The 17,614-nt window shown below is 38.4% G+C and overlaps 1 protein-coding gene across 10 annotated transcripts in view; it reads left to right on the top strand.

Moving 5' to 3' along the window:
* The window catches only part of CCDC15 (coiled-coil domain containing 15), a 49,389-nt gene extending 39,013 nt beyond the window's left edge, over nt 1-10,376 (top strand). For 9 of the 10 annotated variants that reach the window (XM_027531684.1, XM_027531686.1, XM_027531690.1 and 6 more), the window contains 3 exons: nt 7,397-7,573; nt 8,061-8,209; nt 9,468-10,376. In XM_027531684.1, the coding sequence (XP_027387485.1) occupies nt 7,397-7,573; nt 8,061-8,209; nt 9,468-9,589 (448 nt within the window). In that variant the 3' untranslated portion in view covers nt 9,590-10,376. Of the gene's footprint in view, nt 1-5,829; nt 5,929-7,396; nt 7,574-8,060; nt 8,210-9,467 lie in introns of those variants that run through there. The other variant, XR_003509343.1, reaches the window with a different exon arrangement.
* The last annotated feature ends 7,238 nt before the right edge of the window (nt 10,377-17,614 follow it).

Raw genomic sequence — 17,614 nt, 5'->3', positions numbered from 1 at the left:
TCAGAAGTTGCAGTGCACAGGCTTAGTTGCTTGGTGGCATGTGGGATCTTAGTTTGCCAACCAGGGATTGACTCTGTGTTCTCTGCATTGCAAGGCAGATTCTTTACCACTGAACCATGAGGGAAGTCCCGAATAGTTACATTTCTTAACAAAAGCTCTTAAATTAGATTTTCTGGCAATTTTCTCATTGTGCAACTAGAAGGTGTTTTTTGCTCTCTGCTAGAAGGTGTTTTGTTTAAAATAAGTATAATTGATGTTCAGTAAACTACATTGGAAAAGACTCTGATGCTGGGAGGGATTGGGGGCAGGAGGAGAAGGGGACGACAGAGGATGAGATGGCTGGATGGCATCACCGACTCTATGGACGTGAGTCTGAGTGAACTCTGGGAGTTGGTGATGGACAGGGAGGCCTGGCGTGCTGCGATTCATGGGGTCGCAGAGAGTCGGACACGACTGAGCTACTGAACTGAACTGAACTGAAACTACACGTATGAAATTTCACACATACATAGACACACACATGAAATGACTGTCATAGTCAAGACAGTGAACATATCGATCACCCTCAAAAGTTGCTTCATGCCCTTGGTAGTACCTCTTACCTGCGCAGCCCCCTCTTCCTCAGGCAGCTACTTGTTTGCTTTGTGTCACTGTAGATTAGTTTGCATTTTCTGGAGTTCTGCAACATGTACTCTTGTGCCCAGCTCCTTTTATTTTAACTAAATTTTATTGGAGTGTAGTTGCGTTACAATGTTGTGTTAGTTTCTTGCTGTATATCAAAGTGAATCAGTCATACGTATGCATATATCCCCTCTTTTATGGCTTTCCCTCCCATTTAGGTCACCACAGAGCACTGAGCAGGGTTCCCTGTGCTCTACAGTAGGTTCTCATTAGTGATCTATTCAGTACACAGTAGTGTATATGTGTCGGTCCCAGTCTCCCAATTCATCCCATCCCCCTTGGTAGCCGTGAATTTGTTCTGTATATCTGTGACTGTATTTCTGCTTTGCACATAAGTTCATCTCTGTCATTTTTCTAGATTCCACATATAAGCAATATTATGCAATATTTGTTTTTTTCTTTCTGACTGACTTTGTGTGACAATCTCTAGATCCATCTATATCTCTGCAAATGGCACTATTCTGTTCCTTTTATGGTTGAGTAATATTTCATTGTATATATGTATCACATCTTCTTTATCCATTCCTCTGTCAATGGACATCTGAATTGCTTCCATGTCCTGACTATTTCCAATAAACATCAAGAGTGCATGCATCCTCTCCAATTATGATTTTCTCTGGATATATACCTAGAAGTGGGATTGGCCCAGTTCCTTTTTTAAAAAATCAGTCAATTTTATTTTGTGGGGGTTGCACTGGGTCATCATTGCTGTGCATGGGCTTCTCTAGTTGCGGAGAGCGGGGCCTACTCTCTAGTTGCGGCGTGCGGACTTCTCATTGCAGTGGCTTCTCTTGTTGGGGAGCACAGGCTGTCAGTGCAGGGGCTCAGTCGTAGCATCTCACAGGCTCTAGAGCATAGGCTCGTGGGTTTAGTTGCTCTGCTGCAGTTGGAATCTTCCTGGACCAGGGATTGAACCCCTGTCCCCTGCACTGGCAGGCAGACTCCTTCCTATCCACTGTACCACCAGGGAAGTCCTGGCCTACCTCCTTTTATTCAGAGTGATTATTTTGAAGATTTGTCTTTGTTGTGGTGGTATCAAGCGTTTATCCTTTTTCTTATAGATAGCATTCCATTGTTTGGATATACCACAATTTGTTTATACATTCAAAGGTTGATGGACATTTGGGTTGCTTCCAGTTTGGGGCTAATACAGATAAAGCTGCAGTGAACATTCATGTGCAAGTCTTTGGAAATATGTTACCTTTTCTCTTGGGTGAATACCTGAGAGTGGACCGGATCATCATGGTAGGTGTATATTTCAGTTTTTAAAGAAACTGTCCGATGGTTTTCTAGAGTAGTTGTACCACTTTATGTTGCCACCAGCAGTGTGAGAGAGTTCAAGTCCCCTTACATCATTGCCGACACTTAAGTGTGATCAGTCTTCTTCGTTTTAGCCATTTGAATAGGTGTGTAGTGGTACCCCATTGTGGTTTTAGTTTACATTTCGTAAATGACTGAAGAGATTGTACTTTCGGTGTCATAGTTAAATCATTGCCTAACTCAAGGTCACAAAAATTTGTTGTTGTTTTCTTCTAGAAAGATTATCATTGTAGGTTTTACATTTAAGTCTGTGATCTAGATTGAGTTCATTTCACATGTAGTGTGAAGTGGTTTTTTTGTATATGGATATCCTCTTGCTGAAGCTATTCTTTCTCCACTGCATACTTTAGTGCGTTTGTCAAAAATCAATTGTCCAACGAACAGTAAAAGAGAAGATTGATAACTTGGACTTCATCAAAATTAAAAACCATAAAGAAGGTGAAAAAAACAACTAAAGATGGGAGAAATTATTTGCAAATCATATATCTGATGAGAAACTTGTAGTCAGAATATATAAAAGAACTCTTACAACTCAGTAATAAAAAGATAACCCAATTAAAAAGTAGACAAAGGATTAAATAGACATTTCTCCTAAGGAAATAATATATAAATGGCTAATAAACATTTGAAAATATACTCAACAGCATCAGTGCTTCTAATGAATATTCAGGGTTGATTTCCTTTAGGATTGATTGATTTGATCTCCTTGCTGTCCAAGGGACTCTCAAGAGTCTTCTCCAGCACACAGTTCTAAGGCATCAGTTCTTCAGTGCTGAGCTTTTTTTATTGTCCAGCTCTTCCATCCATACATGACTACTGGAAAAACCATAGCTTTGACTGTATGGATCTTTGTAGGCAAAGTAATGTCTCTGCTTTTTAATATACTGTATAGGTTTGTCATTGCTTTTCTTACAAGGAGCAAGCATCTTTTAATTTCATGAGGATGTTGATCAAGTCTATATCTTTGCCATGTTTATGCCTGGTTTTTCTGTCAATAATTGAGAGAGGGTATTAAAAATCTCTGCCTTAACTGTGGATTTATTGTATCTTCTTTGCAGTTCTATAAGCCTTTGCTTCATGTATTTTGAAGCTCTTTTATTAGATACATAAATGTTTGGAATTGTTATGTCTTCTCAGTTAATTGACTCTATAATTATGAAATGACCTTTATCTCTGATAGTTTATTTGCTCTGAAATCTACATTGTCTGATATTAATATAGTTATTCCAAACTTCTTTTAACTACTGCTAGCATATATTTCGCATTTCTTGTATTTTTAATCTGTTTCTTTCTATTTAAAGTGCATTTCTTGTCAGCAGTGTGTCGTTGAATCAAATCCTACGATTTTTATCAAATCTGACAATCTCTTCCTTTTAATTGGGTGTTTAGACTATTTACTTTTAACGTGATTATTGGTAGGGTTTGATATATTATCTTGCTGTTTGTCCCATTTCTTCTTAGTTCTCTTTTTTTCTCTTTTTGTACCTTTTTTGAATTACTTTTATGTTTTTATGATTCTAGTGCATCTCCGTTGTTGGCCTGTACACTATGACATTTTTGTTATTTTATTGGTTGTTCTAGAATTTATAGGGCTTCCCATGTGGCTCAGTGGTAAAGAATCCACCTGCTAGTGCATGCATGAGACTCAGATTCAATCCCATGGAGCAGGAAGTGGCAACTCACTCCATCTTGCCCAGGAAATTCCATGGACAGAGGAGCCTGGCAGGCTCCAACCCATGGGGTTGCAAAGAGCTGGACACAACTCAAGAGACTGAGCATGCACACACTAGGATTTATAGTTGTGTATCTCTTAACTTTTCACACTCTACCTTTAAATGATATTATACTACTTCACAAATAATGTAAAAATTTTAGTATAAGAATCTTAGAGTAGTGTACTTCCATTTCTCTCATCCAACCTTTATACTATTGTTATACATTTTACTTTTACATATAAAATACATGGTTATTTTTGTTAAAGAAGTCTGTTATTATTTAAAAGAGATTTAACTAATAAGAATCTTATATATATTACCTAAAGTATCATTTTGTTCTTGTCTGAAAGATAACCTTTAACATTTCCTGCAGTTGTGGGTATACAGGCATGCCTTGTTTTACTGTGTTGCGCCTCATTGTACTTTGTAGATACTGCATCTTTTTACAAATTGAAGGTATGTGGCAACCCTGTGTTGAGCTAGTCTGCTGATGCCAATTAGTTTTAAATTAAGGCATGTACATTGTGTTATCACACACTTAAAAGACAACAGTGTAAACAGAATTTTATATGCACTGGGAAACCAAAAACTTCATGTGACTTGCTTTATCTCAATCTTCCCTTTATTACAGTGGTCTAGAACCAAGCCTGTACTGTCTCTGTGTTATGCCCATACTGGGGATGAATTCTTTCAGGTTTTGTATGTCTGAAAACAACTTGATTTCATTTTTTTTCCCTTCATTTATTCATTTATTTATGTGACACGGTTTTTTCTTTTGATGGTAAAAACATATAATGTATAATTTACCATTGTAACCACGTTTAAGTGTACAGTTCAGTAGTGTTAATAAACAAATAAACATATCCGTATTGTTGTGAATATAGTATGAGGTGATAATCTCATTGAGATTTGCATTTGAATGAAGATTCGTGATGTTGAGCAACTTTTCTTAGGTTTGTTGGTCATTTATAGATCATCTTTGGAGAAATATCTCTTCCAGTCCTTTACCCATTTTTAATTGGATTCATTGCTTTTTTGTGTTCCTTTTAAATTTTTGGATTTTCTCGCTGTGGTTTATTTTGGATAATTTCTATCATTATGCTTTCAGATTTAGTTTTGCAGTGTTTAACCTGCTAGTAATCCCATCCAGTGTATTTTTTTTAATAAAGAATTTATTTTTATAGAGAAGTTAGGTTCATGGCAAAATTGAGAGGAAGGTAGAGCAATTGTTCATATGTACTATCCCTTGACATTCAGAGCCTCCCCCATTATCAACATCCCCCACCAGTGTGGTACAACTGTTAACACATGATAAGCCTGCATTGATACATCATTATCAACCAAAGTTTATAATTTACATTAGGGTTCACTCTTGGTGTTACACATTCATGGGTTTGGGCAAATGTATAGTGACTTGTATCCATCATTAAGTATCATAGAGAATAGTTTTACTACTCTAAAACTCCTTTATGCTCTGCCTGTTCACCTTCTTTCCCTCTCTCCAACCCCAGCTTCTGGCAACCACTGATCTCTCACTGTCTCCATTGTTTTCCTCTTTCCAGAATGTCATATGGTTGGAATCATATAATATGTAGCCTTTTGAGATTGGCTTCTTTCACTTAGTAATAGGCATTTACATTGAATGTCTCTTCATGTCTTGGTAGCTCATTTCTTTTTAATACTGAATAATATTTTGTTGTTTGAAAGTACAACAGTTTATTTATCCATTCATCTACTGAAGGACATCTTGGTTTCTTCCAGCATTTGGCAAATAAACTATTTAAAACATCCATGCGCAGGTTTTATGTGGGTGTAAGTTGTATAAATACCAAGGGTACTGCTGGATTGTATGGTGTTTGATTTTGTCAAATGCTTTCTGTACATCTTTTTATAGAATTGTGATTTTTCCTATATAGCTTTTGATATGATCTATTACATTAATTGATTTTTTTCATGTTGAACCAGCCTTTCATTATTGGCCTGAATTCCTTTTGATTGTGATATATGTGTACATTGTTAGATTTGACTTGCTAATATTTTGAGGATTTTTGCCTCTTGTTCATGAGAAATATTAGTAATACTTTCTAATATCTTTATCTGGTTTTGATTTTAGAGTAATGCTGACATCATAGAATGAGTTAAGCGTGCTTTCTGTTTCTGTCCACTGAAAGAGACTGAAGAGATTTGGTGTAATTTCTTCCTTAATTGTTTGGTGAGCCCATCTTGGTCTGGTGCTTTCTGTTTTGGAAGGTTACTAATTATTAATTCTATTTCTTTAATATACAGAATTATTCTCCAATGTATTTTTTATTTCAGAAATTGTAGTTTTCATCTTGATAAGTTGATCTCAGTCTTCTTTATGTCTAAACTTTTTGAATGTATAAGATCTATTAATAGTTGTTCTATCTTGTTTTCATTTCCTTCTATGCTAATTCTAATCACTGTCTATTCTAGGTTGATTTTGAGTGGTTGATTACTCTCTTCATTATTAATTGTATTTGTCTGCCTCTTTGCATGCCTGGTAATCTTTGATTAGACGTCCAACATTGAATTTACTTCATTGGTTGGTTACTGGTTATTTTTGTATTCTTATAAAATTTTTCTGAGCTTTGTTCAGGAATACAGAAGGAAATGGTAACCCACTCCAGGATTCTTGCCTGGAAAATGCCATGGACAGAGGAGCTTTGTGGGCTACAGTCCTTGGGGTCACAAAGAGTCAGACTAACACTTTTATTTAAGTTACTTTGGGGCCTTGCTTTTACAGTGTTGGTTGTGTCTGGAACAACCGTTACTCCCCACTACTGAGGTAAAGTCTTCCTGAAAACTCTACCCAGTGCCTGTACATTATGAGTGTTTCAAGGCTTAAGTGGTGGGAACAGTCTCCATTCTGTGCTGTGAGCACAGGACACTGTTCCCTGTCCCTCTTTAGGATGGCTCTGTCCTTGGTCTCAGATCGCGTCCTCACATACATGCTCAGTGCTCTGCTGTGTACTAGGAGACCCCCTAGATCTCTGGGGTTCTCTCTCTGAGCAGCTCTGGCCCCTGGATTTTCTGTCTTAAGTACTCCAGTTGCTTTTGTGTCCCTGTACTTTCAGCGTCATCTCCCCAACTCAGAAAGTCTCTCAGGCTCCACCTCAACTCTCCTGCCCTGTGCTGCTGCTGCCTGGAAACTTTGAAGGCAGTGAACTTGGACACTTGTAGGACTCACTTCATTTGTTTTCCATCTGTCAAGGATCACTGTCTTTCATCAATGAATATCCAGTGTCTAGAAAACCATCGTTTTGTTTGTTTGTTTGTTTTTGGTCTGGTTGGTTTCTGGGTTGATTTGTTGTTTTATTTATTTGGTTGTTTAAGGTGGTAGGGCAAATCCAGTCCCCATTAATCCATTTTAGCTAAAAGCCGAAGTCCTGTCTGCTTGTAATTTTAACCTCAGAAAGTTCTTGTGTTAGAATTCTTCCGGGAACACTCTTTTAGTAGTAACTATTGGTCATTTCCATTCAAGAGAATGAACAATGAGATAAACTTAAATCAGCCAGCAGGGGGTTTTGAGGCTTTTCTAGGGTTGTTAAACTGATTTCCTGATTCCCCTCTTTCTGGGAATTTCTTGAGGTATTTGGACCTAAAAGCTAATTCTAAATAATGACTTGAAATTCCTAACCATGTTATGATTTTATTCTCAGAATTAAGAAAAAGAAAGAGCAGCAACGTTATGCTGAAGAACAGAGGATATTAAGAATGAAATCCCATGAAGAGCCATGTTCAGGGGAGAAGATGAGTGAGATATTAGCCCAACTACAACTGGAGGAAATAAAAGGAGCCAGAGAAAAGCAACAGCAGAAAGAAAAAGAATACCAAAGGTACTTTGGAAAGTTCTGCATGAAGTTTTGGCCCTGGAGGAGACCTGTTAGGAAGTCGGGGTTCTCATTTTCCCTAAAGTGAATTGACTGTGTCTTCTTATGCTTTAGGAGGCACAGAACTTCATCACATTTCTTTTTTTTTTTTTTTTATGTGGACCCTTTTTTAAAGTCATTGAATTTGTTACAATATTGTTTCTGTTTTGTGTTCTTTGGCTGTTTTGGCCATGAGGCTCCTGGGATCCTAGCTTCCCAACCAGGGATCAAACCCTCACCCTGTGCATCAGAAGGTAAACGGATTTCTTGGTCACCTAATACCTCTCTGGAATAGCACTGCGCTTTTCCTTGTACTGCCTCTTAGTACACAGAGGAAGGGTTGAGGCTCAGTGATAAGAAATAGTTTCACAGTTTGAGCTAGGAGTAAAATAAGGACTCATGTGCATTCTCTTCCTGGTGGTTCACTTTGCTTGGTCATACTGTATTTTTATAGATATGTAGAAGCTTTAAGAGCCCAGATCCAGGAGAAAATGCAACTATATAATATTACTTTACCTCCACTCTGCTGCTGTGGTCCTGATTTTTGGGATGCTCATCCAGATACCTGTGCCAACAATTGTATTTTCTATAAAAACCACAAAGGTAAGTATCTTTAAGGAATGGTTGGGGCCTGATGGCAGATAAAAAATAACAAGAGTAAAAGAAGTGATTGTAGTAGAAATTTAGCATTTATTGACTAAGTGCTTATTATATATCAAAGACTGTTATACCCCCCTTTACAAAACAACTCTGAGACAATAAAAATAATTATAGTGAGTTATATTTCTCTTTGAGATATGTTATCTTCTTATCTTCATTTATGCTGGGGAAATAGTCCTAGCCCATTGTACAGTAACGAGACTAGGGTTGCAGGTCCTCCTGTAAATGAAGAAGATTAGAGGTTTATAGCTATCTAAGTTAGGCCTCTGTCCAGTTGAATACCCTTTTATCCAGATTCTTGAATGTTATCTAACAAAGACTTATCATCTGTATATTATTTATAATGTGTGTATATGCACATTAGACTGCCAGGTCTGCTAGGGGTCACTGAGAAACATGAGGACCAATATAAACTCTGTTAGGAATACCAGCTAGAAGAAATGGAGTCATTTCCTGTTGTCACTAACATGTCTGTTTCCTGTCCATTCCTAAATGTATTGATTTACATAGTGTGGAGATTATAGAGGCTTCATACAAACACCGAAAATGGTGGTGGTGTTTGTATCCCTAATGTTCCATCTGCGATATGAGTTTCTTATCAGTCCTGTGAATTATGTTTTAAAAACACACATCTGATTGTGCCATTCCCTTATCATCAGATCTGTCGGACTTACCACTGAAGTACAAAATACGGTGCATAAACGGCATGTTTTCTCTCTGGCTCCAGGCCATACTCCAGCCATATCGAACCTGCTGTTGTCAGTACACACCACATAAAAAATGTATCCTTGTACCCCCACACACTCATTTCTTTGCCTAGAAGGCCTTCTTTCCTTTACTTCTATTAATCCTTCAAGACCATCTTAAATCTTACCGATTCTTTTTTTTGGAATGTTGCCACTTCTGGGAATCTTTTTCATCCTCTCCTAGTTTCTTTTTCGTTTTGAGCTTCATGCTGTGATGACATTTTGTATATGCCTCTGGTTTGGAAATAGTACACTATAATTTAATTTCTGTGTCCATCCTCTCATGATCTTTTCTGTAATCACAGAGTACTTGGCATGTGGTAAATACTCAATACTTATTCAATGGATTGTTAATGCCTTTAAGACTGGGCAGAGAAGCAGTACTAATAGGAAGAGGTTGGGAGAAATGTTTAGAATCCTACTTCATTGATCACTATGTTAATCTTTATTTGCAGCATATACCCGGGCACTGCATTCAGTCGTCAACTCCTGTGACATCCCTGAGGGGAACTCAGATCTTCGAGTTGCCATTCATAATTTTGCTTCTGCACATAGACGGACTTTGAAAAACCTGTAATAAGAATCTGAAATCAACCATCAGTATTTCAACCTACTTAAAATCTACCCCAAGAGATTATTTTAGGAAAAACTGTCAAAGTGTATAAGATATGTAACTTGGAAAGAAAGACTGTCCTACATAATTGGTATCTTTTTAATTAAATCATGACCATTATTTAACTCTGTGCTTAGGACCAAGATGGAAAACTGGCTTCCAGACTTGTATCATTACCGTAAACCATCTGGTACGTATTGTTTTAAAAATGATCACTCAGGCTGGTGAGTTTTCTCTCACTTTGCTCTGCTCTGCTCAGAAGATATTATTAGAAATCTTTGAGATTATCTGATTTATTATCTTTATATAACTGTACCACTTGAATCTTGATAAAATTGAAAATGTTTGGATGAAGGAGAAGAGAAGATAAAGAAATGAATTTCTGAACACCAGTGGCCATCTATATTGCTGTTATCTTTTCTAGTTGTGTGCAGCAGTTAGAGATGAGAACAATCTGAATTTGATGTACGTTTTTTCCTCAAAATTTTTTCTCTCGTGTTTTTATTACCTCTTTCCCCATTCAGTGACGATGAACAGAGGACTTTTTAATTGTATAATTTTTATAGCAAAAAAGGCAAATAAACCCTCTGCCTTTTGAGCATCTTTTATGTGAAATAATTGTGAGTGACATTTCAAAAAGTGAATCTGAAGTCAAAGAGAGTAAAGTCCTTTATTTTCCTATCTATAAAAAATCTGGTGAATGCCATACCTACAGAGCAGGTGAAATAAAAATTGCTATAGTTAGTATGAATTTGCTATTTCTTTACAGTGTTTCTTGACACAATATGAAAAGTTTTAATATTGTGAATTAAGGTGAGGTACTCACATTTTCTTTTTCCTACTTCTAATGGTCAGTGTTGAAAAAGCACTGAAATTATGTCTCAGAAAACACCTAAACATCTAGCCAGGTCATTGAAAATAAGTGTCAGAATTACTCGTGTGACAAGATTGACTGGTTATTTAATCAGATTAATTATCCAGTTCAGTCAAAATCCTTATGCAACTAAATCCTTGCTTTAGCCTTTCTGAGTTGTGTTTTTTAACACCTTTGTTGAGATATAATTCATATATCATTTGATTCACTGACTTGAAATGTACAATTCAGTGGTTTTTATTATACTCTGTGGTTGTACAGCTATTACCACTATCAAATTTTAGAACACTTGTCACTCTAAGGAGATGCCCAGGTGATCCAGCAATCCCACTGGGGGTATATATCCTAGATAATTGAAAGCAGAATCTTCAACAGATATGTTCATAGTGGCAAGAGGTGGAAGCAACCTAAATTTCCATCAACAGATGGGTGGGTAAACAAAATGTGGTACATACATACAATGGAATACTCTTCAACCCTAAAAAGGAAAGAAATCCTGTCATGTAGTGTAACCTGTATTAGCCTTAAGGACATTGTGCTAAGTGAAGTAAGCTAGGAACAAAAAGACAAATACTGTGTGATTCCACTCATACTAGGAACCTAGAATAATGAAATTCATGCGGACAGGAAGTAGTGATGGAGACTTCCCTGGTGGTCCAGTGGCTGGAATCCACCTTCCAATGCTTGAAACATGGCTTCGATCCCTGGTTGGGAACTAAGATCCCACATGCTGTAGGGCAGCCAAGGCCGTGGGCTGCACCTGCTGAGCCCTCGCATTCTAGAGCCTGTGCTCCTCAACAAGAGAAGTATGCACACCGCAACCAGAGAAAAAGCCCATGTGCTGCTATAAAGACGCAGCACGGCCAAAATTTAAAAAAGGAAAGCAGAGTAGTGGTTGCCGGGAGGAAATGGGAAGTTAGTAATGAGTAGAGTTTCAGTTTTGCAAGATGAAGAAGTTCCAGAGGTCTCTTTCACAACAGTGTGAATATAAATACACTTAAGATACACTACTGAAAGTATACTTAAAAACTGGTTGCAACTGTAAATTTTATAGTCTTTTTTTTTTTAACAATAATCAAATTTTTTTAGTATAGAAAAGAAAAATCCCATACCCACTAACAGTTGTTCCTCATTCTCTCAGCCAATCACCAGCGCACTTTCTGTCTCTATAGATCTGCCTATTTTGAACTTGCCATATAAATGGAGTCATGTAATAAATAGTCTTTTGTGACTAGAGTCTTTCATTTAGTATCATGTTTTTATTAAAGATTTCTCTATGTTGTAGCTTGTATCAGTAATTCATTGCTTTTTATTGCTGAATAATATTCCACTCTGGATATACTCTTTTATTTACCCAGTTGATGAACATTTGGGATGTTTCTACTAATTAGCTACTGTGAATAATGCTGCTATGAACATTTGTTTACAAGCTTTGCTGTATTTTTATTTCTCTTGGCTATATACCCTGAAGGGGATTTGCTGGGTCATATGGTAGCCTAACGTTGAACATTTTAAGGAACTGAAAACTTCTACAAAGCATCTGCATCATTTTACATTCACACCAATTGTGTATAAGGGTTCAGATTTTCTTCACATCCTCCAACTCTTATCCTTATCTATCTCTCTGATTATAGTCATCCTAAAGGGTATGAAGTGGTATCTCATTGTGATTTTGATTTTCCTGATGACTAACAATGGTGAGCATCTTTATTTTTCTGATGGCTGATGATGGTGAGCATCTTTTCACATGCTTATTAGCCCCTTGTCTATCTGTTTCGCAGAACTGTCTTTTCAAATCCTTTGCCATTTTTAATTGGGTTATTTATCTTTTGATAATTATTGAGTTCTGAGAGTTGTTAATATATTCTGCGTAAGGTCCCTTATTAGACTTATGGTTTGTAAATATTTCCTGTTCTGGGGATTGTTTTTTCACTTTTTTGATAGTTTCCTTTGCAGGACAAAATTTTTTAATTTTGTGGAAGTCCAATTCATCTACTTTTTCTCTTGTTGCTCTGGTCATTACCTAATCCAAGTTCAGGGCTTCCCCGGTAGCTCAGTGGGTAAAGAAGCTGCCTGCAGTGCTAGAGATATGGATTCAGTCCCTGGGTCTGGATGATCTCTTGGAGGAGGGAATGACAACCCCCCTTCAGTATTCTTGCCTGGAGTATCCCATGGACAGGAGCCTGGCGAGCTACAGTCCATACGGCCGAAAAATCAGACACAACTGAGTGACTGAGCACGTGTGCACACAATCCAAGTTCACAAAGATTTACTCCTGTGTGTTCTTTTAAGAGTTTTGTAGTTTTAGCTTTTACACTGAGGTCTATGATCTGTTTTGGGAATATTTATGTATAGAGTTAGATAGGCATCCAGCCTCATTCTTTTGTATGAGGATATCTAGTTGTCCCAGCATCATTTGTTCAAAAAACTATTATTCACCCCACTGAATTGATATGACACTGTTGTCAAAAATCAATGGACCATTAATATTAGGGTTTATTTCTGAAATCTCTTTTCTATTCCATAAATCTATGTATTTATACTTAAACCAAAGTAGTCTGTTTTGATTACTGTAGCAAGTTATGAAATTGAGAAGCATGAGGCTTCTATCTTTGTTCTTCTTTTTAAAGGTCATTTTGCTATACTGAGTCCCTTGCATTTTTATATGAAATTTTAAGATCACCTTCCTGCAAAAATTGAGGTTTTGATAAGGGTCACATTGAATCTATAAATCAGTTTGATTCATGAATGTGGGATGTCATTCCATTCATTTCTTCCAACAATGTTTTATAATTTTCAGAGCATATAATGTGTACTTTTCTGTTAAATTTATTTCAAAATATTTTGTTCTTTTTGATACTATTTTAAATGGAATTATCTCCTTAATTTTATTTTCTCATTGTGCATCATAAGTGTGTAGAAATACAGTTGAATTTTGTATATTATGATAGCTCAGTTGGTAAAGAATCCACCTGCAGTGCAGGAGGCACTGTTTTAATTCCTGGTTGGGAAGATCTGCTGGAGAAGGGATAGGCTACCCACTCCAGTATTCTTGGGCTTCCCTTGTGGCTCAGCTGGTAAAGAATCCGCCTGCATTGTCGAAGACCTGGGTTTGATCTCTGGGTTTGTTGGGAAGATCCCCTGGAGAAGGGAAAGGCTACCCACTCCAGTATTCTGGTCTAGAGAATTCCGGGGACTCTATAGTTCATGAGGTCACAAAGAGTCAGACATGACTGAGAACTTTCATTTTTCAGTCTTGTGTCTTATAACCTTTCTGAACTAATTTTTAATGTCTGTTGTTCCTGTTCTTCTCATCACATTATCTCTTGAATACATTGTGAAAGTGAAGTCGCTCAGTCGTGTCCGACTCTTTGCAACCCCATGGGCAGTAGTCTGCACCAGGCTCCTCCGTCCATGGAATACATTGTAGGAAGACTTATCTGCTTTTCCCTTTCTGGTAAAAAAGGCTTTTCAAACCCATCGGTGACTTCCACATTGCTAAATTCAGTGGTCATTCTTAAAGTTTATCTTGACCTGCCATCAGAATTAAACACAATTGATCACTCCATTTCTTATTGAAATATCTTATACCTGGCTTCCACAACCCCAAAGCTTTTAAGAGTATCCCAGGGCTCAGTCCCTGGACACCTTTACTATCTACACTTGCTCTTCGGGTGATCTGTTTTAGTCTCATGGGTCTCTTATCTATATACTGATAACTCCTACATTTATGTATCTGGCATAGATCTCTCTCTGAAAATCCAAACTTTTAACCTTAACTGCCTACTTAACATTTCCTCATCATTGGTTCCCCTCAATTTGCTCTTCATATAGTCTTCCCTGTATTGGTTAATTAGCAATTCCATGTGTCTAGTTACTAAGACCAAGAACCTTGAAGAAATCATTGAATTTCCCCACTCTGTCTCTTTCATCCTTCACTCCATCAGCAAATTGTGTCAGCTTTGCAAAATACATTTCCAGTTCACATTACTTCTGCTGTGAGATGCCTGGTCCATACCACCATCATCTATCTCATAGATTATCTTAAGAGTTCCTAAGTAATCTCTTCCCAGGTGGCTCAGTGGTAAAGAATCTGCCTACAATGAAAGAGATGCGAGTTCAGTCTTTGGCTGTTAAGATCCCCTGGAGAAGGAAATGGCAACCTACTCCAGTATACTTGCCTGAAAAATCCTATGGACAGAGGAGCCTGGTGGGTTACAGACCAAAGGGTCACAAAAGAGTCAAACATGACTTGGCAACTAAACAACAACAAAATAATCTCTGTTTGTACCTGTGTACTTTCTCAATACAGCAGCCAAACTTAACAATCCAAAACCAAACCTCATGACCCCCACTCTCTACACACAACACACACACACACACAGAGAGACAAAATCTGGTCCCACTTCTGAAACGTATATCTCCCACTGCTTTCCTCCTTGCTTGTTCTGCTGAGCTTCATTGACCTGGTATTTAGATGGACATTCCAGGGACTCTTGCTTCAAGTCTTCTTTATTAGCTCTTTCTCTGTCTGGAGACACTTCTCAGATAATTTTTTGGATCACTTTATTACCTTATCAAGTATATTTCAATTGGAGGACATTCTGTGTGTGTGTGTGTGTGTGTGTGTGTGTGTGTGTGTGTGTGTGTATGCGTGTATGCTCAGTCATCCAGTTGTGTCTGACTCTTGTGACTCCGTGGACTGTGTAGCCTGCCAAGCTCCTCTGTCCATGGAATTGTCTAGGCAAGAATATTGGAGTGGGTTGTCATTTTCTTCTCCAGAGGATCATCCTGACCCAGGGATTGAACCTGTGTCTCCTGCGTCTCCTGCATTGGCAGGCAGATTCTTTACCACTGTGCCACCTGGGAAGCCCCTGACCACCTGTTTTGAAATGTGACCTTCCTATCCACCTGCTCCCCTTAGGTCCCCCCTCCCCTTCCCCCGCTTTATTTTTCTTCATTATATTTACAGCTGTATGGTTTAGTCACTAAGTTGTATCTGACTCTTGTGACTCCATGGGCTGTAGCCAGCCAGGCTTCTCTGCCCGTGGGATTCTCCAGGCAAGAATGCTGGAGTGGGTTGCCACTTCCTCCTCCACAGCTGTGTGGCATACTGTATAGTTTACTTAATGTTTAGTTTCTTTACTAGATTGTATACTCCACGGACACGGATTTTTGTTCAATGCTGTATCTGGCACGTAACAAGCTCTCAGTAAATGTTAAATAAATACACAGACTTGAATTTTTTAAATTCCAAATGCGTCTACATGATTAGTAGTCTTACCTAATGTTTTTGATGTCCTTACAGAGATCATGTTACTTTGTTTTTCATTCTGTAATTATGACTAATTCAGGGCAAGTAATTTAATTTCTCTGGGCTACAGTTTTCTGTAAAGAGGGTTATACTAAGTGAACTTTAATCTCCCCTGTAGCTCTAACATTCTACAAATTCATTAATTATGTTTTACACCTTTGACCTCACTAATTCTCCATTTTCATTTGCTCTTCATGACGAGTCGTGGACTCGTACATTTTACTTGTAGATAGCACGGTAGTGTTAGACAAGTTCACTCTCTTCAACTCTGACTCCAATATTAATCTTGTCAGAGTAAATGCATGTTCAGTAGGGTCATAGTGGACTAGGACAGGAGGGTGTAGGACACTACAGGTGTGTGTCCGGCAAGGGGGGTTCAGTACCCCAGGCTCAGGTGTGCTGTTCCCCAGAGAGACCTGTATCAACTTAGAGAATTCGGGCCAAGAGACGGAATGTGTATGTGATAGAGGCAATTCCAGGATTATGGTAGTTGCAGAGGATGTTCATGTACTTGTTTTCATGCAATAACGATCAAAAAGCTGATGCGTGACATATTTTCCTAGGCAGTTCAACCTAAAACAGCTTTCTCAGATTGCTCTGATTTCGTGAACTCTGTGTCCTCTCCCTGGCATTGCTCCAGCGTATTACTGGAAGTTGTCCAGTATCACTTACCCTTACTTTCTTAGCCCTTTTGTGATGGGCAGGAATAAGATTGTCAACAACTTTATTGACTACCCACTCAGTGCAGAGGCTAGAAACTGCTGCTTTCTTTCATATCTTCCAACAATTTACGGTATAATAGGTAGCAGGTTACTTACTTAGATTCTGGTTTCTGGAAGCAGAAGATTTCCTTTAGTGTCCCTTTAAGAGTAGTGATCATAGTTTACTGTGTGTCCCATCTTGGGCATTCTCCCCTGCTTCTCAGGAAAGCACACTTGTGTGTGTGTGTGTGTGTGTGTGTGTGAGTCGCTCTGTAGGGTCCAACTCTTTGCATGCCAGACTCCTCTGTCCATGGAATTCTCTAGGCAAGAGTACTGGAGTGGGTTGCCATTTCCTTCTCCAGGGGATCTTCCCCACCCAGGGATCAAATATGGGTCTCCTACATTGCAAGCAGATTCTTTACCATCTGAGCCACCAGGGAAATACTGTGCAGAGCTTAGTCACTCAGTCATGACTGACTCTGCAACCTCATGGACACTAGCCCGCCAGGCACCTCTGTCCATGGAATTCTCCAGGCAAGAATGCTGTAGTGGGTTGCCATGCCTTCCTCCAGGGGATCTCCCCAACCCAGGGATCGAACCTAGTTCTCCCACAGTGCAAGCAGATTCTTTACCATCTGAGCCACCAGGGAAGCCCAAGAATACTGGAGTGGGTAGCCTATCCCTTCTCCAGGGGAACTTCCTGACCCAGGAATCGAACCAGGGTCTCCTTCACTGCAGGCGGATTCTTTACCAGCTGAGCTACCAGGGAAGCCTGGAAAATACTATAGAGGAAGATAAATGCAAATATTCTCCTGGCCCGCTATACCCGTTCTGCTCGGTAAAAGACTTTGAATATGTTGATTTTTATTTTTAAGCCTCTCTTAGGGTATAAGTGAATGGTTTGTGTCTAGTCTTGCTCTCAGTATTACTGACCACTATTATTGGGTGTGCTGATGGGGAGAAGTCAAATTGATTTCTTTTGATTAAGATTGATGAAGACAATTTTGTGTTATATGTGCTGCATGAGTCATCATCCTGTCCAGGCCCTAAGATGAGATCACCTTTGGTAAATGTTTCACTCAATTCTTGTCTTAGGTTCC

Source organism: Bos indicus x Bos taurus, chromosome 29, assembly GCF_003369695.1.
Source record: "Bos indicus x Bos taurus breed Angus x Brahman F1 hybrid chromosome 29, Bos_hybrid_MaternalHap_v2.0, whole genome shotgun sequence".
In the NCBI taxonomy this organism is placed as follows: domain Eukaryota; kingdom Metazoa; phylum Chordata; class Mammalia; order Artiodactyla; family Bovidae; genus Bos; species Bos indicus x Bos taurus.
This window is presented reverse-complemented; position numbering and strand designations above follow the sequence as displayed.